At 47.6% G+C, this 22,627-nt stretch overlaps 7 protein-coding genes across 7 annotated transcripts; 6 read left to right on the top strand and 1 right to left on the bottom strand.

Moving 5' to 3' along the window:
* Window positions 1–1,891: 1,891 nt before the first annotated feature.
* Window positions 1,892–3,913, top strand: EYB26_003968 (uncharacterized protein; the record flags this gene model as incomplete). The annotated part of the gene is made up of 1 exon (XM_054263262.1): window positions 1,892–3,913. The coding sequence occupies one exon, from the start codon at window positions 1,892–1,894 to the stop codon at window positions 3,911–3,913; it is 2,022 nt and encodes a 673-aa protein (XP_054119237.1).
* A 454-nt stretch (window positions 3,914–4,367) lies between these two features.
* Window positions 4,368–6,967, top strand: EYB26_003967 (uncharacterized protein; the record flags this gene model as incomplete). The annotated part of the gene is made up of 4 exons (XM_054263261.1): window positions 4,368–6,024; window positions 6,073–6,160; window positions 6,213–6,651; window positions 6,704–6,967. 4 exons carry the CDS (start codon window positions 4,368–4,370, stop codon window positions 6,965–6,967), a joined length of 2,448 nt encoding a protein of 815 aa, XP_054119236.1.
* A 569-nt stretch (window positions 6,968–7,536) lies between these two features.
* Window positions 7,537–8,916, bottom strand: EYB26_003966 (uncharacterized protein; the record flags this gene model as incomplete). Its single annotated transcript, XM_054263260.1, has 2 exons — window positions 7,537–8,694; window positions 8,758–8,916. The coding sequence occupies 2 exons, from the start codon at window positions 8,914–8,916 to the stop codon at window positions 7,537–7,539; spliced, it is 1,317 nt and encodes a 438-aa protein (XP_054119235.1).
* Window positions 8,917–11,738: 2,822 nt separating this feature from the next.
* On the top strand, window positions 11,739–13,078 carry EYB26_003965 (uncharacterized protein; the record flags this gene model as incomplete). The annotated part of the gene is made up of 5 exons (XM_054263259.1): window positions 11,739–11,844; window positions 11,907–12,193; window positions 12,316–12,411; window positions 12,465–13,007; window positions 13,061–13,078. The coding sequence occupies 5 exons, from the start codon at window positions 11,739–11,741 to the stop codon at window positions 13,076–13,078; spliced, it is 1,050 nt and encodes a 349-aa protein (XP_054119234.1).
* Window positions 13,079–14,460: 1,382 nt separating this feature from the next.
* Window positions 14,461–15,327, top strand: EYB26_003964 (uncharacterized protein; the record flags this gene model as incomplete). Its single annotated transcript, XM_054263258.1, has 4 exons — window positions 14,461–14,505; window positions 14,608–14,754; window positions 14,818–15,143; window positions 15,219–15,327. The coding sequence occupies 4 exons, from the start codon at window positions 14,461–14,463 to the stop codon at window positions 15,325–15,327; spliced, it is 627 nt and encodes a 208-aa protein (XP_054119233.1).
* A 1,156-nt stretch (window positions 15,328–16,483) lies between these two features.
* On the top strand, window positions 16,484–17,390 carry EYB26_003963 (uncharacterized protein; the record flags this gene model as incomplete). The annotated part of the gene is made up of 2 exons (XM_054263257.1): window positions 16,484–16,921; window positions 16,986–17,390. The coding sequence occupies 2 exons, from the start codon at window positions 16,484–16,486 to the stop codon at window positions 17,388–17,390; spliced, it is 843 nt and encodes a 280-aa protein (XP_054119232.1).
* Window positions 17,391–19,390: 2,000 nt separating this feature from the next.
* EYB26_003962 (uncharacterized protein) lies at window positions 19,391–21,647 on the top strand (the record flags this gene model as incomplete). Its single annotated transcript, XM_054263256.1, has 7 exons — window positions 19,391–19,441; window positions 19,527–19,543; window positions 19,641–19,713; window positions 19,781–19,924; window positions 19,978–20,859; window positions 20,914–21,103; window positions 21,160–21,647. The coding sequence occupies 7 exons, from the start codon at window positions 19,391–19,393 to the stop codon at window positions 21,645–21,647; spliced, it is 1,845 nt and encodes a 614-aa protein (XP_054119231.1).
* Window positions 21,648–22,627: the final 980 nt, after the last annotated feature.

Below are 22,627 nucleotides of genomic sequence, written 5' to 3'. Positions count from 1 at the left end.
CAATTTAGGCAGCTTATTTGACGACTCTTGCTTCATTATGGGGAGATCAGAGTTTGATTCAGCACAGTAGTCGGCGACTCAGTCAGCCCCATTGCAAGACACGGCTGGACCGATGCTTGAGGATGAGGTCAGACACACAAAGTGACGGGGAGTGAGGCAGAGACTAATGCCGGTTGTTGGGCCGTAATGCGTGCCTTTGGGCATCGACGAAGCTGTTTGGGCCAAGGTGGCCAACTCATAACTGACTATGACTAATGCAGTATGGCTAGTTTGCTACCTCAGTCACTACGTATCATCCAACGACCTGGTTACGCACTTCACGCATATGGTGCCATCTCCGTGCCTGCAAATCTCCAGCCCCAATAACACCCGGCTTTAAGGATATGCAAGTGATGAAAATTCAGGATGGTTGACAAACACAACAAACAAAGCTCTAATGATAGCTGGTCACGGGACCGGCAACGGTCCGGCCCGAATCACAAGCCAAGGTTAGCGTCTTCCACTGTGATTGGCTGGACGATTCTATACAAAACGCTCAAGATGGCTGCATAATGTTTTCAAGGGTCTTCCGTTTTCCTGGAATTGCTTGGCTTTTTTCTTGCAGCCAGACTGTTTTACACAGTCATCCTTTCAGCATGTCAAGTGCCAGCATGAGATACACTTGTGGCTACACTGCATGGTCGTGATTTGTTTCTGTCATCAAATCTCTGCCATTCAGTCTGACGGATACGCTGGAAGCCGGGAGACTATTTTGCGATGTATCAGTCGCTCCTTACTGCACTGATACCTAGGTAATAGGTGTGAGAAGCACCAAGCAGATATAAAACTAAAAACGTGAATACAGGTACAAGATTATGTGATATTCGGCATATTGTCATCTTTCACGATTTCTATGGACTAGGTTTCAAGAACACCCGTATAAGCTGGGTCCAGATCGCCCTAATAGGGACGACCCACTCCTTACATCCATTCTACAGGAGACTGAAAGTCAACAAAACCAATATTAGGCCTTGACAGGTGGAAACCCATCTTTTGCTACACTCGAGAGACAAGGACAAGACCTCCTCCTTGGCGTGGAGCAAATACCGGTGCTCTTCTGTACGTATGACTCCTCGGGTTAAGAACAGGTCGTGCATTGGACGAGTTTCATCTGTAGTAGTGTTTTCACCGCCCGCATAGTATGTACCGCCCAACATGATATATGCATCTCCCTTTTCCATTTTGGCAGATGCCAAATTCTCTGCCTTGAGCCACTGATTCATACCCCATAGGTGGGATCCAAAAAGAACATATGGCATTGTTTATTTACAGTGTGTTTCAACACTTTCATGTCTGATAACTTACCTGAGCGGGCTCCATTCTCAAACGTAGTACTCCTGCCTGGAATCAAACCCCCCTACTGACATCAGTGCCGCCCTGGGAGCCCGTTTTGGTCTGATCAGGATATCGACATGAAGTTGTTGTCATCCCTGTGCAACCTTGGATTTGCGCTGAGACGGAAATTCTTTTTTTCTATATGAGGCTACGCTCATTCCGTATGAGATTGCTCAATTTAGTTCTTACATTGAGGAGAGATAATATTCCAGCGGCTGCTATTTGTGTGAGATATATTGTGCTCTATGGGCGAGTTTATTGAAGGATTAGTGTGTATTGTCAGTTTCATCTGCTCGTTTCTGCCACTGCCATGATCATTTTTGTACTTATGGAGTTCATCCTAGACAACCAGGGTGGGGTAATCGCCAAATTGCCGCGTCAAGCTTATCTGACGCAAACTCAAATAGTATCTCCATCATCACCGTCCTAAATACCATTATGTCAACAGACAGCCAGACAAAACTCGAAAACATGTACAATATCAACCAGTAAAGATGAAAAACCAGATCGCCAAATCATGTCGCGGTCTCCCTCTCCACCGGCATTCGTTCAATCGTCGCCGAGTACCTCGATAAAATCATCGCGGTATACCTTCCGTCATCTTCATCTTCTCCGCCAGAATTCTCCATCAAGTCCTTTACGAGTCATCGCTCACATCGATCTCGATGCCTTCTACGCTCAATGTGAGATGGTTCGCCTGGGAACCCCGCGCGATACACCTCTAGCCGTCCAACAATGGGAGTCGCTCATTGCCATCAACTATGCCGCACGCCCTTTTGGAATAACTCGCATGCTCTCAGCCATCGAAGCCAAGAAGCGATGTCCGGAGTTAGTGCTGCAACATGTTGCAACATTTCGAGAAGGCGAGGGGGGGAGGTGGGCGTATCGCGATGACGCTTCGTATAAAATCAAGACCGACAAAGTGTCCCTAGATCCTTATCGCGCGCAATCGCGCAGGATCTTGAGTACGATCAAGGAAGAGGTCTCGCGGCAGAGAGATGAGATTCTCAGTTCCAAGGATGTTCCATTGGAGTTTCAGGCCGCGAAAATCGAAAAGGCGTCTGTCGATGAGGTCTTTATTGATTTATCATCGCTAGTTTATGCCGTGCTCTACCAACGGTATCCAGAATTGAGGAGGGCGCCAACGACATTTGACAAAACCACTTCGTTACCAACCCCGCCGACAACGGCACTCGAATGGTTTCCAGAAGACGGACTAGTGGACCTGGATGAACGGGAAACGGAAGAGGATGATCCCGACTGGGACGACGTTGCGATGTTGATCGGGGCCGAAATCACACGCTCCATTCGCGCTGTTATCTGGGACAAACTGAGTTACACTTGCTCCGCTGGCATCGCTCGGAACAAAATGATGTCCAAACTAGGAAGCGCACAAAACAAACCTAACAAACAAACAATTATCCGCAATCGTGCTATTCAGAAATTTCTAGGAGGTTTTCAGTTTACTAAAATCCGATGGCTAGGTGGGAAACTAGGAGAACGAATAAGCGCCGAGTTTGGAACAGAAGAGGTCAAGGAACTGTTGAATGTGTCTCTTGATCAGTTCAAAGCTAAATTAGACGACGACACTGCGGTTTGGGTGTACAATATTATTCGAGGAGTCGATGACAGCGAGGTCAACCCTAGGACGCAGATCAAGTCTATGCTCTCGGCCAAGTCTTTTCGTCCTAGTATCAACTCCGCAGACCAGGCACGAAAATGGCTGCGAATCTTCGCGGCGGATCTGTATAACCGATTGGTGGAAGATGGGTTGTTGGAAAACAAACGTCGGCCAACGACGCTTAGTCTACATCATCGAATGGGCGCACAGGTGCATTCAAAGTCTACGCCAATTCCTGGCGGGAAAATGGTTACAGAAGATATACTCTATGAGCTTGCGAGTAACTTATTGAATCAAGTCATTGCGGAGGCTCGAGCATGGCCATGTGCAAATTTATCAATAAATGTGACTGGTTTTGAGGAGGGCCCCGTCAACAATAGGGCCATTGATAGCTTTTTTGCTCCCGATCAGAGCAAGCCATTTGTAAGTCCATCGCTTACAAAGAAGACGGCCGAGTCGTTAGAGGAGGAGGACAGGCCGGCCAAAGTTAGGAAAGTTGCAGCCACGGGAATTGGGAGCTTTTTCCAACGAGGATTGTCAGCGTTGGTTAGCTCTGATGGCGACAGTGACTCACCATCCACATTCCCAACTCAAGTCATGCCGACTACGAAGAGTTCAGAAGAAAACAATACGACTGTACCAGAAGGCCATGAGGATATGACCGGTCAGTATGACAGCTTTGCATGCCCCCGATGCAACGACCAAGTCACCGAAGACCAACGCGAAGAGCACGATGACTGGCACTTCGCCAAAGACCTTGAAGCCCAAGAAGTACGCGCAGATCAGACCTCGCGCGATATCGCTGAACAGTCCTCTAGGCGGACAACGTTGGATCGCAGAAAGACTACAGGACCAGGTCGACCCCGGGCATCTGCTCCCAAGACGGAGAAGGGGCAGAAACGACTTTTCTTTGGATAACGCAGTGTTTATATAAGTGCATATGGCGGAGTTTTATGATACCCTTTTTGTTGGATCAATAATAAAATATACTATAGTATGTGGATGTATATGTATTCTCAAAAGGTGGCGTACATCAACCTCGCTTCCCCAGGCTAAATCGCGGGAGTCGAGCAGGTGGGGGGGTGAAATGACATCAGTCAACACTACGACCACAACATGTAATTAATTATCTTCATCTAAATCTATTCTTGTCGATTCTGATTTATCACTCTTATCTGTCTATTCTATTCTTTCTTGCAATTTCGTTTCTTTCAGCGCTTTGTTTTCACTTCTGTTACGCATCCCGCCATTCCGAGTAACACCGCTGTTTATGCCTCAGTATATTGTTCGCATCTATTTAGCACGTTCAAGAACAGCGACTGGTCATAAGGATATATCCTATTCGTTTATCTAAACTTCCGAGTTTATCGCAATGTCTCGACGACCACCGCCAGACGATATCTACGAAAAGGACAGCTTCTACGAAGAAGTCGATCGAAGACGACGAAGCAAAGACGACCGTTACTTTGATCCCGATTATGATGATGTTCGACGACGTCGCTTAACACGCTCCCCACCTGCTGTCCGCGAGATAGACGAGCGAGTCCGAGTCCGCCGTCGGGACAGCTCTGCGCCGGATGTCCTTCGTGACCGTTTCTTACCTCCACGAGATGAAGACGTTATCTCACCGCAACGTCGTGAGAGAGAGCGCCTAGATGATCTGAGATTACAACGAGAGACGGACGAACTTTACATCCGACGCGGGACTCCACAGCTGTCTCGTCATCGTCCGAGGGGGGCTTCGAGGGAGGAAGTCATACTTGATGAAGGTGATGAGATTGATGACTACCGCAAGCGACCACGGGATAAAGAGAGGGTTGTTTTCGAAGAGCGGAGGGAGTCTTCACGTCCGCCTCGTGAAGAGGACGAGCGCGATGAGGTTATCATCCGCCGGCGGGACCGATCATTACCACCTCGCCGAGCAAGAGAAGACGAGGAGGGCATCACCATCGAAAAGGAGAAAAGGCGGATTGACCCTCGCGAGGAGACTTACAATGATGAAAAAGTCGTCTTCCGCCATCGTGATCGTCCGCGGCGTGATGACTTTGAGCACGAGAGAATCAACCGCTATAGACGCTCGATGCCGCCGCTTGAAGACTTCAGAGCAGAAGAAGATGAGGTTGTTATTCGTCACAAGCATGAGTCTCCTGGTGGCCGACGTCGCCGTCATCATCGAGATGAGAGATATCTGCCCAACGATGATGATGAGCGGGAAGAAATTATTTTCCGAGAGCGCGATCGACAGAAGCAAGAAGAGATCGAAATACGCCGAGCGGAAAGGTCTCCTCCCCGACGGCGACGAGATGATGATGAGATTGATGATGTCCTCATTTGTCGACGAAGTCGTTCCATTCCACCGCCAAGGGAAGATGATCGGGATGAGATTGTTATTAAGCACAGGAACCGGTCGTCCTCGAGGAGAGAAGATGATCGGGAAGAGGTTATAATGCGCGAGCGCGATCGCTCTGCCCGACGAAGACATGACGATCCGGATGAAATTCGTATCAAACACAGAAATTGGCCATCACCTCGAAGGGAAGATGGTCGGGAAGAAGTCATCATACGCAAGCGCGACCGTTCCGCTCCACGAAGAGAAGAGGGTGATGATCGGGAGGAGATACGAGTCCGACACCGCCATCATTCTTCGCGGCCCAGAGATGATGATGACGATGATGATGATGGCCGCGAAGAAGTCATTATACGCAAAGACAAGCATGGAAGAAGAAAATCACTAAACCGTGATATTGAAGAAGACGAATTGATCGTGGGTGATGACGACCGAGGGAGAGATCGCATCGAATTCCGACATGTTCATAGCCCACATAGCAGTCCACGACGTTCTTCTTCCCGAAGTAAAGGGAAAGAAGAAATCATAATCAAGGAAAATGACAGACGGAGACCAGAAGCTAGTCGAGAGGTCATTATACGTAAGGAGGGATCGTCGTCGTCAGAGTCGTCGCGTGAACCTTCTATCGTTCGCAAACCGCCTATTTTGCAAGAAGTTATCACGCATCACCGCCATATTGACAGTAAGTTGGGCTACTACCGTCTGAAATGCTTCAATACTAACAAGAAAGGCTACGAGATCGTTCCGCCTGTCCGACGAGGTAGCCCTGAAGCCGAATCACTTGCCGACGAGGTGGACGTAGTGGATATAAAGCGAAGGTATGTCTGTTCCACTAAGTAGTGACTCTCACAGAGACTAATGCGCTTCTAGAAGTGAAAAACAAGGGCGATCAGTCGAAGAAGAAATCATCATCGACAAGGGCAAAGAAAGAAGCCTATCTCCACGTCGACGACCTCTTATTCCCGAGCAAGAGGACGAATTGATCATCACGCGAACAAAGTCCAGCGATCGTGGAGTCGAAAAAGAAATCGAAACCTGGGAGCGTGAGCGTGACAAAGAGACGAGAGACCTAGAACTTGAAAGGGAAATAGCCATTCGAGAACGCGAGCGCAGAGAAGAGATAGACCCCTTCCCCGAGACGAAAGAAGAAGTCCGCGTCCATAAAAGACATACGGACACCAGAAGAAAACGCAACAAACTCTGGACGGAAATCTCCAAGGACCTCGTCGTCCGAGAGGCGCTCGAGCGAGCAGGTTACCAATTCGATGAGACGATGAATTTCTACTATGTGTTTGAGTACCTTCGCTACGTAAGTCCTTTTTATCCTTTTCATCTGCCTTGTCCTAATGGGTATGGTTCAGGACGATGTCGAAAAACTCGTCGACCTTAGCGAGGATATACGCCGATTCCGCCGCGAACGAATACGAGGCATACGGCATGAACGAGAGAGACTTCCACCGCTTCCAGTAATTCCTGGTCCACCCCCTATTCCACCACGGCCGCCGTTGATGGTGGAACGGGGACCCTTCCGGGAGCCATATCCATGGGAGGAGCGCGATCGGTATCGCGAAAGCGATGTGATTATTGAAGAAGGACGACGGCCGAGACGGTATCGAGAGATTTGATGCAGCCTTTCTACATAGTACGACGGTAAGCGACAACGACAGGCCACGGCAATTACAGCAAGGGATGATGAGATACGATATGCATGATGTCATGACTTTCTTTTCTTGGTTTCTATATCCATTTCTCTTGCTGATCTTTACTACTACTACATAGTACATAGTACAAATATTTGAATTTTATACAGTCTCAATGTCAACAAATTAGTATTACCGACTGACTCACCGTCCGTACTATGTACGGCTACTACAGAGTACGTACATAGTAGTAGGGTAAACTCAATCGACAATTACCATGTACGGGCTGCTGTACCAAGGATTGGGCATGAAGCCAGACCCAGCGCAAACAGCGAATTGCGGGTCTTTTGTTTCAAGAGTTCCACGGTATGGCTTTGTGGCTACTGTGGAAGGGCGATGCTCTGTAATTACTTGTTTGGGCATAGTACATGCACTTAGGCGGCTGTTTTCTTTGATTTTGATAGTGATATTGATATTGATATCGATGTTGATGTTGATATTATAATCATCTGCTCTCCATATTCATTATCGCCCGTCAACCATGGCCCAGTCGGTTACCACTCATCGCCAAAAAGGTCTTCAAGATGAGCACCCTGAGATCCATCATCATCGAAGCCAAATAGCAGCCCAGAATCATCACCATCACTATCCCACAGGTTTATACCACGCAGATGGCACCTTTTACATCGAACCTCATACTTTTTCACCTGACCCTCACTCAACCATATCGAGCCATCATCATCACCAACATCAACATCACCATCATAATTCTGGTTATTATTTGACTCATGTGACAGCGGAAGCTCGAGGACGTCGACGTTGAACCTAGAATGACAGAACCGGCACGTGGTCAACTCATGGATCTGCTTGATACATTTCTCCAGCTCCGTGTTTTGAGCCCGCAAATGGTTCACTTTGTTGGTGAGCTCTGATATACAACGATAGTCGATAAGGCGGCGTTCACGGTTATCATTCTCCTGGTGCTTCAGCTCTGCGCGGACAGAGTCGCAGCTATTGGAGACCTTTTGGAGCAAAAGGGCGGCGAATTCGGAGTTTAGGTCCATTAAAGCAAAGTCCTTGGCTTGGATCATGTCTGTAAAATGGTCGAATGCTGCACTGAGTACAACCTCGCGCAAAGTCTCGCCTTCGTATTGTTGTTGTTGTGGTTGTTGTTGATCATGTCCAGAGTCAGTGGTTGTGGATGGCGGTGGCACTGTAGTCTCAAAAACTTCTTTGGCAACTGCCATAAACCCCTTGGTAGACCATATAGTCCTTTTGAGAAGTGCCTTGATCTTCTCTACAACCTTCTCTTTGAGGTCGTTCATCATATAATATTCCGCAATAGCATGAACACATATCTGCGGAGAGAAGGTGTCAATAAATGTATTCGCTGCAGTTTCATCGTCCGGTGCCCATTCCCTCATAATCTCTTCCAAACGCGAAGGCGACTGGTAGGCGCTGACGCCGGTGTCGTAAACCCCAGCTTCGAGAGACTGGAGATCAAATGCGGGGCTACCGGATCGTCTAAAGAGCGTACTAAAGGCATCCTCGTTGCTGTCGGAATCCTCTGCTTCAAGGGGCTGCTCATCTACGGTAGGCGTGACGAATTCCGGTTTGTCTTGGTCGTAGTCGCCGGTGTATAGGAACTCGACCATGCGGCGGACGGTCCGGACGTCGAATTCTGTGATCTGAATGACATTATCTTTCCCTTCCTACATAAACCGTAAGTTTAATGATTGCATCGACTCGCCGTGTACAAGGATATCCGATAATACCTTCCAGTGCGCCTGGCAAGCCTTCTCCAGCACAACCGACTGCGTCAACACAATCGCTTTATGCACCGCAAATGTCTCCCCATCACACTCCAGCGTGAGATCACTATATTTCGGATCCATCATCAAGGTCGCCAGTAGTTCAGCCAGTCGTTCCGCCATCTAGCTATTTGTCCGTGCAAAGAAAACAGAATTGATAATTCTTTGCGCTTTGTATGCGTTTCTGTCCGCCATCATGTTTGATCCGAGAAACCAGAATCCTGTCTGGGACTTCATATATACTTGTTTGCTCGTTTCGTATATGATTAATATTTGTCGAGGGCTTCCGTATGAAGTGGTATATTCAGTGATTACTTCATTATGTCTATACAGGGAAAGAAAAGAGCGAAATTGTAAACAAAGTCGAGCTGACTGACTGACCCCTGAACATCTAATCTCGTTGCATATGTGACGAGAGTTTCGACTGAACGAGATTTGCTTTGTGCTTGCATTTCTTTTTCATTATTCTATTAACTCTCGGAATTGTCTGATCATACTCTGGCATTGTAGCTTATGGATAATGGAACTGAGTTAATCATTTAAGGTGTTCCATTCCATCGGGTAACTATTGGGACAAACCCTAAACATTGAAGCCCTAAACACAAGAATTACCCGATTCGGCGACAAACCCCTAAGAAGTTGCGCGGTACACATTTCAAAGTTCATGTTTTCTTTCGTTTGTGCGCGGACGATACTGGTTTCGAATCGCTCACTGCCACTATTTGACGAGCTAAAACACCCTATCCACGTAGTAATCCAAATCCAAGACAAGCCTGAGATAAGTCTCGCTACGGCACATGAGGTCACGAAAAAGCACTATAATACCAAGTACTAAAGCCCAGGATATCGATTTAGATTTATACTGCATCAATGCAATTGCGCTCTGGTTTCGCTCCAAGCGTGGCTACTACTACGTAGTACGTACGAGTAATATATGACGATAGCTGGCGTATTAATGATTCAAAAAATATAAAAATCCAAATTCAAGACATACAGTGCAGACCCATTGCAAGGATGCGATTGGCTGGGTTCCGGTAGGTCGCTGAGTGCTGAGTGGATAGGCTCTTTTGTGGCAAACTCAATCGGAAATAAAAAATACGAAGTAGTTTCAGCGACGTTACCTTCCGTCCACAACCGGCCCCAGAGATAGTTAGCATAGCAGCCCGTCTGGTGGTTGTTTTGAATCTCAGTCATGTCATTATGGTGGCGTTGGACTTGACCTGACCTGACCTGACCTGGCCTGGCCTGACCTGGCCTGACCTGACTTGACTTGACTTGACTACGTAGTAAGATGACTTTGTTGGGAGTCGGACGCCCATAACAAATCACGATACCCCGAGCACCTGTCGATCACACAGGGATCCATGATGCTGAGAAACAGTCTGAGCATTGTCTAGCACAACCGTCATGCCATGTACGGACTACGGAGTAATGGTAACTGCAGTTGTACACAGTAAGCTATTCGGAGCCGTTGTGCGACAGAGTACATGCATATAACTACAACGTACATACTACATACGTAGTAAGTAGTAGACTTGGCCGTTTCCTCTCTCAAGTGGACACGAAGCGATTGGCCCTGGGTGGTCGCGTACTAGCCTTATCAACTTCATAGGTTGGGAGGCACAGCACAGTACCTTGATCGGTATCACATGGAGGTTTGCATTTGCATCACGGAGTAATTGACTGGGGGTTAGTACTTACTAGTACTGTACTAATACTCGAGCGCGCACATATACATGTACTCAACGCAAACCAAATTACCAGTAATAACTACTAAGTTAGTTAACTAGTTAACTACTGTTATGATTTACGTACTCGTTGACAACCCGAGGGCATTATCCATAATAGGACATATACAAGAATACTACTACGTACGTATGGTATCCATGATTCCCAAACTTAGCGCCGAATTACCGATCGCCGTCAGCCACTTACAGGCCGGGATAAGAAATTCCCACCGGATTTAGGGATGTCATTGGTGTAAACCAGCTCTGTAAACAGTGCCCAGGATCAGATCCTCTGGCGACCCATTGCGACGGGGAGAGCGATTGGCGCAGAATGCCCACTACCCGCGCTTTCAATCTGGGCTAAGGACGATTCCGCCATCTTGGTCAACACCATAACATGTAAGTTTACTTTGAGTTTACACTCAACTCAACGGACAGGCACGGGAATCAACGGATATGGCAGAAGGTACCTGGATATGGCTGGAGAGTATTCTTGGGCAATAGTGGGCAGATAGATATGTACCCCCTCTGTAACTGGTTGGACGTACCGGATCGTCATGGTCAGCAAGCGCAACAGTAATAAATGTACTAACGATGTACAGAGTACTCGTACTATCCATACTACGGGCCCACCCTCCCCCCTCTAGCAATCAAACTAACCAACTTTCCCTTCCCCTTGGTCAACGCCTTCTCTATCTCTGCAAACTCTGGCTTCTGGCCCTTTTCCAAGTACTCGTCATTGACATTTGTTTCCGTCTCATCTATTGTCTGGCCTGACAAGAACCCGCACGGACAGGGCCTCTCTCCTTTGTTACACCGACCTCATTTCTTCTCTGCTCTGCTCTCGTCTCGTCTCTTCTCACCTTCCGCCTCTTACCGACCACCACCACCACCATCATCAAACCATTCGTCCTTGGACCATTGTCATCCAACGCCTCGATCAACCCCCAACCGAAGCGATTCTACCGGCCGGCTGAGCGGTGCGAAGATGCTGCTGGCGATCCATCGATACAGTTGTGTGTAAACGTTTATAAACCAGGCAATTGCCATACCGCCGACCGAGATCACCAGACAGTCCTCTAGCTCCGATTGACTCCTCCCATCGTTATTGATCTCATGCTACGACACTTTGGTTGATAATACACACAACAAAAAAATCCAAGTGGCACGGCGAGGGAGACGGCGTCGCTGGCAGCAATGACGGCTTCTTTCCGAAACATGGCGCGCCTAGGAGTCGCCGCTCTTCTCATCGGCTCTTCATCGGTTGCTGCCCTGACTATCGAATACTGTTCGAACCAGAATACCGCTTCCACAAGCACAGAAAGTATGCTTTATACCACATCTGCTCTGTTTCAAGTCTCGCACCGTACTAATCCCGCCGTCTAGATACCAACATATATCAGTCAAATGGAGCTTGTGAAACGCTGTGCAATGCCGACTACGCCTTTGCAGTTCTCCAAGGCCAGAACTGCTGGTGCTCAAACTACATTCCCGCGTCCACAGTAAATGTCTCCGAGTGCGACACCAGCTGTCCAGGCTACCCGGCCGACCTGTGCGGAAACACCGACAAAGGCTATTTCGGCTACATCGCCATGTCAAATCACAAAGCATCGGGAACAGCCACCGGCAGAAGCACAGCAACCGCTTCTGGTTCCTCTTCAACTACTTCTTCCGTAAGTGATTGCTTCCTATCCATTGCCCTGCCAATCCTTGCGTATACTGCCACTCTTGGAATCTCATATGTCAAGGTGGCTTGGTGCGATCTCAAAAGTGTCTGGTTTTAACAACCACACAGGAGAGCATGGCTACTGAAACATCTACCGGACCCAAGACTGTCACCGTAACCGCGCTGGCTTCTACTGGCACGACTCTGGTTACGTCCATGTCTTCTGTATGGCCCGCGAGCAATTTGTGCTTGAATCTTGCTTATATTTCTCTGCATAGGGTACCTCTACTATGTCAGGCATGACGACCACGGCGGCTCCAACCATTTCCGTTCAGACTATCGCTGGTCAGCCCGTGACGATTACAGTCCCGAATTCACCTGCAGCTTCAACCTCTGGCTCGTCGGTGTCGACCGCGAATAACGGCTCGTCGTTAAGCGGTGGAGCTATTGCGGGTATCGTTATTGGCGCGCTTGTCGGTGTTGGAGCTCTAGCCGCTTTCATTCTGTGGTGGTTCTTCTTTGGGCGCCGAGGAAACGATGAACGCTCCGAGAAAACGGGCTCTCCAAATGGAGGCGGCGACGGCAGTGTTACAGGCGGCACAATCGATACACGACGTCAAAGTCGAGGCTCACAAATGAGCTTCATGCGCACTTTCATGGGTGAAGAAGTGTCGCCCACGTCGCCGAATGACTACCTCAGCCCCAACCAGGCATTTATCGACAATCGTATGAAGAAGGATGCAGTTTTGTATCCCAATGGGGATCGACTTAGCGCGGTATCTCTTCGTGATGAAGAAGACTATTCACGTCCTGTCTTGAGGGTTCGTCTCGCCTTCATTGTATGTCGGAAATGAATGCTAACTTTTTTTGACAGCTCACGAATCCAGATTAATCTGATTGATGCGTTCATCGATTCCTCGTTTCTTATTGCATGCACAGCCCGGCACAGCGCAGCGAACCTGTTTTTATCTATGATACCCGTCCCCGTTGCCCGGAACTTGCCCTTCGATACCGCAACCAGATCCTCCTTGGCTGGGGTTGGAAGCCGACTTCGTCCTGATCCCAATCGATGAGGATTTGTCAATGGTACCATATCGTTCTTATTCGAGCATATACATATTGCGTCTTTTTTTTTAACTTGCTGATCTATTCATGGCGTTTGAGTTCGGTTGTTTGATGAGATAGATTCCGAGATAAACTTGCGGAAAGTATACGAACCGCATTGATGACCACCACCCACTTGTATTCTAGTTTACTAATATTTAAGTCTCGATGAATGAGAAATATTAGAACGAACCATGAGTTGATTGACTTGACAAACCTTTCTCTAGTAAGGTAGCTATGCATACTATACTACGCTCTTGGAGGTCGTCGGCGTTGCAGCGGCCCGATTTGTGCGTGGCAGGATGATGGACGAGTCTTTCGAGGAAGCCGTGATGAAGACTACCTTGGTATCATTTGATGTTCCTTTCTCCGCGTCTAGAGAGTTTGTGCCATTTCATCACAGTCAAACCATCAAAGGTGCTTGCCTGAACTCGCTGCTTCGGGGCCACCGGATGACTGCACGCCGTTCACGGTGGGAGGGCGCCATTTACAGTGTCGTTGGACCTGGGAGACAAAGTGAAGGTGGAAAGGAGAATAATTCAGCCAAAGAACAGTCAGTCTAGCTAAAAAGCTCCAAGGCATTGAAGACCTCATCCAACGGATTACCAATTAATGCCGTGGCTGCCATATCAAGCTCACTAAAGATTTCTTGGGACCAAATGTCGTGACGAGGTCAGATGTAGTGGCGATTTGCTCAGGACCATAGATCTAGGCATAAACGAGGCTCGTCTTTCCGTGTTTCTTCAGCCTTGACTTGCGCCCCAGTAATATATGAATATATGTCTTTACGTAGTACGTAGTACAAGGAGGCTGTTTACGAGCAAGGAAGCCAACAATTGGACGGATTTAAGCTGACTGACCCCCCCATGTTAGCGCTAGCCAGATATAGCCAAGATCCCCCAATCATATCATTCACAACCATAGACATTATGCCATACTAGGATTAGCGGATGATCCACACTGTTTTTAGATCTATAAAATTGAGAGCCTAGATGTCCAGGCATCAACAGACAAGGAGTTAAATATCTTTCGCATTCTCTTCGAGAATTCCATTCCTCTTTTTCGCTTTTTCACACTCTCCATTCAACTCAGTCAGTGGGCAACACTCAATACGAACATAGAAACAATGGCAAACATAACCGTATACCGCGGTTTCCCAACAACACCAAAATGCGTTTGGTCCCCCTTCGTCAACAAACTCGAGGCGCGTCTCCGGTTCGCCGGTATAGCATATAACCTCGAGCAAGGATCCCTTCTGAAGGCTCCTCGAGGCAAAATCCCATATATTTCCATCGTGACCTCTAAGAATACCACCAGCGAGCCGGAATTTTTGGCGGATACGCAGCTCATCAGTTAACGGAAAGTGGTATCCTACCAGATCTGAATGAACACTTGTCACCTGCAGAGAAGACCATGGACCAGGCTCTAAGAGCTTTATTGGAAGATAAGCTCTATTTTTACAATGTTTGACTGCTCCTACCATATTACCATGGACATATCGAACATCACCACTAATATCTCAAAAAGGGAAACGAACGCTGGAATGAAAACTACTACACCATGCGCGACGGGGTAATGGCATCTATCCCATACCCAATCCGCGTGATAGTAGGACTTTTAGCCTGGCGCAATAACAACGCTGGCCTATATAGTCAAGGAACAGGCCGTTTTTCTGCAGAGGAGATACATTCTTTCCGAGACAAGATCTGGCACAGTCTAGACGATCTGCTGGCGGAGTCAAGACATAAGGCTCCTTCGGGTCAGAAAGTTTTTTGGGCTTTGGGGGGTAAGGGGCCTACAGAGGCTGATACCAGTTTGTTTGCGTTTGTTATCGCTGGCTTGGTTTGTGATGCGTATGTTTTTTCTTTCCCAGGTTGTTTCATTATATTTTGATTTTTTTTTATCACTTGCTAATTAAGTCTGTTCAGTGGCCCGGATTCGAGGAAGTTGATTCGCACATTACCGAATGTAATTGACTACGCGCGGAGGATTCATGAGGAGTATTTCGCTGACTATGAGGCGCCTGCATGGGAGTGATTTCTTTTTAGGGTTGTATTGCATATGTATAACACCAAGAGTAGCTCTTCCAGACATGTATTCTGAATAACTTTATTCCACGTTTGATGCAGTAGTTCGTGCAGCCTGCCATCATAAGGTGCGGCAGCCTTGCAGCAAGACTGCTACACCACATCGTCGTCCTTATGCCTCTTCTGTCATTGGATGTTAAAATATAGATCTCTGCAAGTTACCAACGGTTCTTTACTGGTAACACAGCTCCCTCCCAACCAGTTGACTTCTAGTCCCCCTTCCCTCTGCTCACCATTACCTATCACTTTAGAATTATTGCGACAAGCCCACGCCAACTGCTCCGACCCTCACTTACAGCACGATGCATTGATGCTATGCTATAAACTCCATTTCACACCCATCGCTACACTCTCCATTCAGTCAGATCATGGTCTCACCAGTTCAATGCTGACATATCGTGGCCTGCGGAGAGTCGCGACATGTTTTGAACCCCGCCACCAGAACAGAAATTATATAATCTCTACATACATAAGTATACTCGCAACATAATCTGGATCTATCCTTGGCTATATAGTGAGCCGTTAAGCAAAATTGATATTCACGTATTCGGCATTTTCTGAGTTAGGGCTAATTTCCAAACACATGGGCAAGAGCACTGCTGTACAGTAGAGTGCAACCACAAAAGTTGTCTACAATCTTACAATTACGTATCATAAGGAATTATTTCCGATGCCTTAATTACCACTCTAATCACACACTGCATACAAACCCAACAACATTTTCGCTTTCACAGCTTTCAATTGGCCGCCTCGTCGACAAGAGAGCGATGGTTAACTAACTAGTTAGTTAATTCCGCTTTTTTAGTCAGCAGGATTGGTAACTTAGTTAAGAATCCCACCTGCAGTTGACTGCGTGAGCCCGTCGTAATTTGTCATCCGCCTCGCAGCCAATTATATCGTCTGTTTTCGAGGTTGTGTTGGGAGGGAGAGGAATCGGAATTATACACGAGTATTTGGAATAATTCATGTCAAAAAGGTATATGAGATCAGTTCTGACCTCTTTAGTGACTAGGGTTTAGAGGAATAGCAGCAGCAGCAGCATCCTATATCCCGAGCTACAAGTCAAAGTAGCAAAATCTACTTTTACGAAGACCCAGACAGACACCATGGAGTTTGTACAAACATCCCCCGAGACCAAGATCCACCTGCGTCTTGTAAAAGAGTCATCCATCTCCGACTCATCTCCTTTACTTGTCTTCTTGCATTACTGGGGCGGCTCAAGCTCGACCTGGTACAAACTCACCTCACCCGACTCCCCTACCTCCCTCAGCGCCCGCTATCCCAGCATCTCAATCAACAACCGAGGATGGGGCCAATCGACGGGACCTACTGCAGAGAGCGGTGCCACGGGGAAAGATTACTCCATCGCACCACTCGCACAAGATCTTGTGGCTGTACTCCAGTCCCTCGCAACAAATGAAGCCACGGCATCTATCGCCAAGGACAACGGCATCGTGCTCGTCGGCCACTCGATGGGCGCAAAAGTCGCGTTGGCGGCTCTCGAAAAGCTTTCAGATGATATCCTAGCACTCGTCAAGGGATTGGTACTGGTCGCCCCGGCACCGCCGACGCCGCTCATTTTACCCCCCCGACGCGCGTGAGCAGCAGAGACATGCTTACGACACCCCGGAATCCGTCCAGTTCATCGTGTCGAACGTTCTTTCGAATCCGGAGCTGTTGACGCAGGACGATATCGCAATGTTGGTGAGAGACAGTCTTGCTGGAAACGCGCTCGCAAAGGAAGGGTGGATTGCGCATGGGATGCAGGAGGATCTCCTCCCGGGTTTGGATCGGATTGCTGAGAGGCCTCGGGTTAAAGATATCAAGGTCAGCGTATTGGCGGGTGAGTTTGATGTGGTGGAGCAGAAGGATCGGGTACAAAGCGACGTTGTGCAGAACCTGATCGCTAGAGGGTTTAACGTTGGATTTAGTATTGTCAAGGGAGCCAAGCATTTGATTCCTTTGGAGCACCCAGAGGCGGTGTCGCGTGCTCTTGACGATGTTTTGTCTTGAGCGTCCGTGTAAATAGACGTGGACGCACTAATACAGAGCGAAAACAATTTTATTCAGTCGGTCTTGCCAATGTCTAGGCAGTTAATTCCACAGCCTTGGAAACAATGACTGGAATGCAAACCATGTGGTTGTCGTAATTTGACAGACAACTGTTGAGCATTCTTGGAGACTCTTGGCATACGGCATCAAGTATGCCAACGCTCTTTCGCATGTTTCAAGTCAAATTTGTAGAATGGGCATGGGCCAAAAATTGGGTTTCCATGACCCTAGATCTTATGAGAGCGCGCTATAGACGACAAAGACATCGTCAGGCAAACAAGGTAAGCAAGGACATGGGCACCCTACGGGCGGTCCTCTTGCAGAGGCATTGCTTGCATCCGCGGATGCATTGGCATAGGTACAGTATGTAGACGCACTGCATCGAGCACACAGACCAAACACTAAGCGCATGGGCAGGGTCAAAGACACTGGCTGGATGCGTGTGTCAGCTGGGCAAGGTCAAGGATAACTATATAACTATATAGTAACATATATTAACTATATAACTAGTTACCAACTTAACCACTAACTACTACGTAACTACAAAGTAGATATACCAGTGTAGCAATAATACGGTAATAATACACGATCAACCAAGTCTCGATACGGAAATAATCAGCACGACAGAACTACGTACTCCATACAGACGGTAACGGATCTACAAGCAGAACGAACCACGAAATGAAGATCTCCGTTCGTAGTACGGAGAAATACGGAGACCGGCAATGCTCAATGGGCGGTGGGCGAGACTAAGAGCGCCGACGATGTCAATGCTTTTTTATGATTTTATCCGATGGAGATACGTACTCAGTAGTCTCAGTCAGTCATCAAGCACTGTAGTACATAGTTGGTGGCGTGTACGGTGAGAGCTTAAAGGTACCTATACCTGATATCATCCGAGAGTACTCTGCGGTACTCCGTCCACACACAGTATTAAAGGGTCCATACGGAAGGCCGGATGCTCCTCAAGCCTCAGTGGAGAGGTAAGAACTTAAGAAGAGAACGACAGACAGAGCAAGAGACCGAGGTGGAGTCGTGCCCCTCCTAGCCCGGAAGAAGAATCGAATGGGCTCGAGAAAATCAAGAACACCATCGCAGCGTGGCTGGCTCCACTGCTCTATCAGTAACTTACCTACCAACGAGCTTGTTGAAGCATGGGTGAGACATCCGTTGGGGAAGAACCAACGATTCAAAGAGATGAGTAACTAGCGAGTAATACTGTCAGAAAGAGCATTAGTTAATCATGATCTCGCCGTCATCAGCATTGTGACTGTTATTGAAGCCAGTACATACTACATACAGAGGACGTACGTAGTAGAATCAGACAAGGCGAAAGGCGCTAGCTGCTAGCCCATTCGCGGTCGTGTCCAGTCCAACTAAGAAAACCCATCATCACTACTAGGCACTAGATACAATCCTGCATCCACACCTGCTAACTAGCAGCAGCACTATCGATTAGATACCTTCTTCTGTTGCAGCTCGCTCGTGCCAGAGACACAACTTGTGCCTGCATTTTTCTCCCTCTAGAAGTCGCTCGGCAAATTCCCCTCCTTGCGTTGCGACCTCGACACTCTCGTGGCTGGCTAGGCTGTCCGTCTTTCTCGTCTAGAACTCGACCAGCCTAGACAATTCTGGCTGACTGCCTGCCGGACAATAACATTTCATCTCGGAAATATCTTTTCTCTTTTTTTCTTTTTTTCTTTTTTTCTTTTTTTCTTTTTTTCTTTTTTTCCATCTTCTTTAGAAGGGAAACGAACGGTAGAAGGGAAAGAAATTAACTACAGAGGGAGAAGAAAACGACAGGGGAGCAGCAGTTTGTCATACCGTCTGGGCCTGCCCGGACCGCGTCTCGCCCAATTCCTTCCGTAACTTTGCTTACCCTTCCTTCCCTTCTTCCTTTCCTTCTCCCGCTTCGCCTTTTGCGACGGTCCGCCACAATCGAAATCAACCCCCTCCAAGCCATGGACGGCCAGACCTCTGGGACCAGCTCTGCTGGTAACTCCAGCGACTTCGTATGTGTTTCCTTTTACCTTCGGGACTTTCCAGTCGGAGAAAAAAAAAGTCTTCCGCTGCTAACGAAAATGCGTGGTTCTACAGGTTCGCAAATTATACAAGTAGGTTATCCTTGTTCCCCTCCCTCCGACAGCTGCATCTTCGCCGACAATGCGTGCGCTCGCTTCGCTCGAACAATTTATTGACGTGCTTGGCTAGGATGTTGGAGGATCCGTCGTACTCGGACATTGTACGCTGGGGTGATGAGAATGACAGTTTTGTCGTACTAGAGGTACCGTACTGACTGATTCATGTCATCTGATAACTTATCGACCAACAACTGATGACGATGCCGATAGTGCGAAAAATTCACAAAAACCATCCTCCCAAAACACTTCAAACACAGCAACTTTGCCAGTTTCGTCCGCCAGCTCAACAAGTACGACTTTCACAAAGTGCGCCAGAATAATGAGGAAACAGGACAATCGCCGTATGGCCCGAATGTTAGTAACTCTTTCCTTCCACATCTCGAGATTGCAACGTCTGACGATGAAAGGCCTGGGAATTCAAACACCCCGAGTTCAAAGCTAATAATAAAGATTCGTTGGACAACATTCGAAGAAAAGCGCCCGCGCCTCGAAAACCAACCCAAATAAACGAAGAAACCGTGCCCACACAGCAGATCGACTTGATGAACACTCAACTCATGGCTCAACAACAGCAAATCCAGCAATTGAGTGAACGGAATACGCAACTTACCGTCGACTCCCAAATGATTATGCAGGAAGTCATGCGCTTACAAAAGACGATCCTTTCACACGAGAATGTCATTCATAACTTTATGAACTACTTGTTCACCGTTGACGCTCGACATCGCCGCGAAAGTCGCGCAAACGGTACCTTTGCTCAAGACGGATCCGCTGCAGACGATCTCCCGGCATCGCCATTACAACAAGCATCCAAGATTCTCAGCGAAATGAACTCTTCGCAAATGCCGCCGAACATGGTGCAGTTCGACATGAATGATCCCTCCAAAGCACAGATAATCCAGACGCCTCCGTTAGGCGCTGGCGCACGGAACGGCATCTCCCGAGCTCCCAATTCGGCTGGATCGAACGCTTCAATGGGCTTTTCTAAGATGAATGGAGAACTCGAGACCGTTGTTTACCCTGTCGGCACGACCAATGGCATCGATCCGATGTACAGCGAGCATGTGAACAATATTCCATACTCGATTCAGCCAAAGGATGTTGCTGCCCAAGAGCCAGTTGCTCAGCAACAAATACAGCGGCCGTTTAACGAAACTCGGAAAAAGAATACCCTTGTCAACCCGGGCTGGATCAAGCAACCGAACATTCTGCTGGTTGAAGATGACGATACGTGCCGTCAGATTGGTGGTAAATTTTTGGGTTCTTTTCAATGTCAGATTGACAACGCCGTACGTTTCCCCTTGAACACTTGAATTATTATTTCCTTGCTAATTATTTCGCAGTACGATGGTTTACAAGCCGTCACCAAGGTACAGTCCGGCAAGAGGTACGACTTGATTTTGATGGATATCATAATGCCTAATTTGGATGGAGTATCTGCATGTCATTTGATCCGTCAATTTGATCGCACACCAATTATTGCCATGACATCGAATATTCGCAAAGATGATATTGAGCTGTATTTCCAACACGGTATGCCATCTCTCTGCGATGCTGGTTTTTTTTTTTTAACTTGCTAACGTGTGTAGGAATGGATGACGTCTTACCAAAACCCTTTACAAGAAAGAGTCTCCTCGACATGCTGGAAAAACACTTGATGCACCTCAAAACTGTCCCTGCAACCACCATGGATCCAGTGTCGGTAACGCCCATGACGACTCACACATCGGCAGCGCAGTCTATCAAGGAAGACAGTTCTCCTGGACAGTCACCTGCCGCATCGATGAACAACTGGCAGTCTCCGGGACAGCTTCAGGGAATGTCGCCGGTGCATCTCAATGTCCAACAAGTTCCACAGTATATGCAATCCATGACTCCTACGGGGCCATTTATTGATCAAAATGGAGTTCAATTTGCGACCCCGTCAGCGCTCGGTCAAGCTCCGGTTCGCGGACAACATCGAAGACAAGTATCTGACATGTCGAGCGCTCCCGATGCAGCAAACTACGCCAAAAGACAACGGATGTATCACAACACACAAATGATGCCCCAAATGGCTGGGCAACAAAATGGTTGATTCTTCTTTCGATCTTAGTTCTTTTGGACATTTCCTTTCGTGGCATTGGAAATGGCAATCACGGCCGTGTTTTACATTTCCTTTTTCTTTTTCCTTTTTGGAATATCTTAACTACCCGCTTGGACTAATGTCTATCCAAGACGGAATGAATCAACCGCATACGACAGACATCATACATCATCGGCGCATGGGCGTTTCTTTGTCTACTACTACTATACTTCATGGTTTTGTTTCATTTGTCTAAAGAACGGCCGGGGGCGGTTTACGAGTCTTTGATATATACCTGGGCAAGTTTTGGATCATTTGAATCATGACATTCTGGTATTTGCCTGTTTTTCTATCATTCTCTACAAATTAATTTCCGGTGGTGGTTTGTTTCGTCTACGGCGTGTTCTCTCGATCAGCGGGAGAGGAATGTGACATTTCATGATCTTTTTCCCTGACCTTTTTTTTTCAATTTTGGCATAGTTATTGCATTCCGACAGGTTTCAGGAAGACAGTATTAACTTGCAAAATACAATAACCTCAAAAAACCCCCAATGCGACAAATATTCTATTGGAAGTACTAGATTTGACATACGTAGGATGAATAACATCATACGTCCAAGCTCCAAAGCTTAGATTAGATAAGTTGCACATTTTCGACAATCCGACCAGGGGGGCTTGGTTCTAGACCTTCAATCTGGGCACAAGATCTGGCTACGTACCGAACCGTCTGGCGTGTGGCATTGCGCGAGTGGCGAGTGAGACACAGAAAGAACAAGAATACGAAGATTGCCCGGGGTGGCAGAGTCGCAGAACGGGCCAGAACGCATGAGAGAGGTCTGGCCAGATTTGTTTTTTTTGCCTGCCTTGAAATTAATACAGAGCAATTATTGAGAGGAGGAACCTGGTGTTTGTCTTGTTTGCTTCGAGGAGTCACACTCCCACACCGCCTTGGTTTGTGCTGGTTTTCTGCCGCGAAATAATCATTTTGAGTC

Source organism: Talaromyces marneffei, chromosome 3, assembly GCF_009556855.1.
Source record: "Talaromyces marneffei chromosome 3, complete sequence".
Lineage (NCBI taxonomy): Eukaryota > Fungi > Ascomycota > Eurotiomycetes > Eurotiales > Trichocomaceae > Talaromyces > Talaromyces marneffei.
This window is presented reverse-complemented; position numbering and strand designations above follow the sequence as displayed.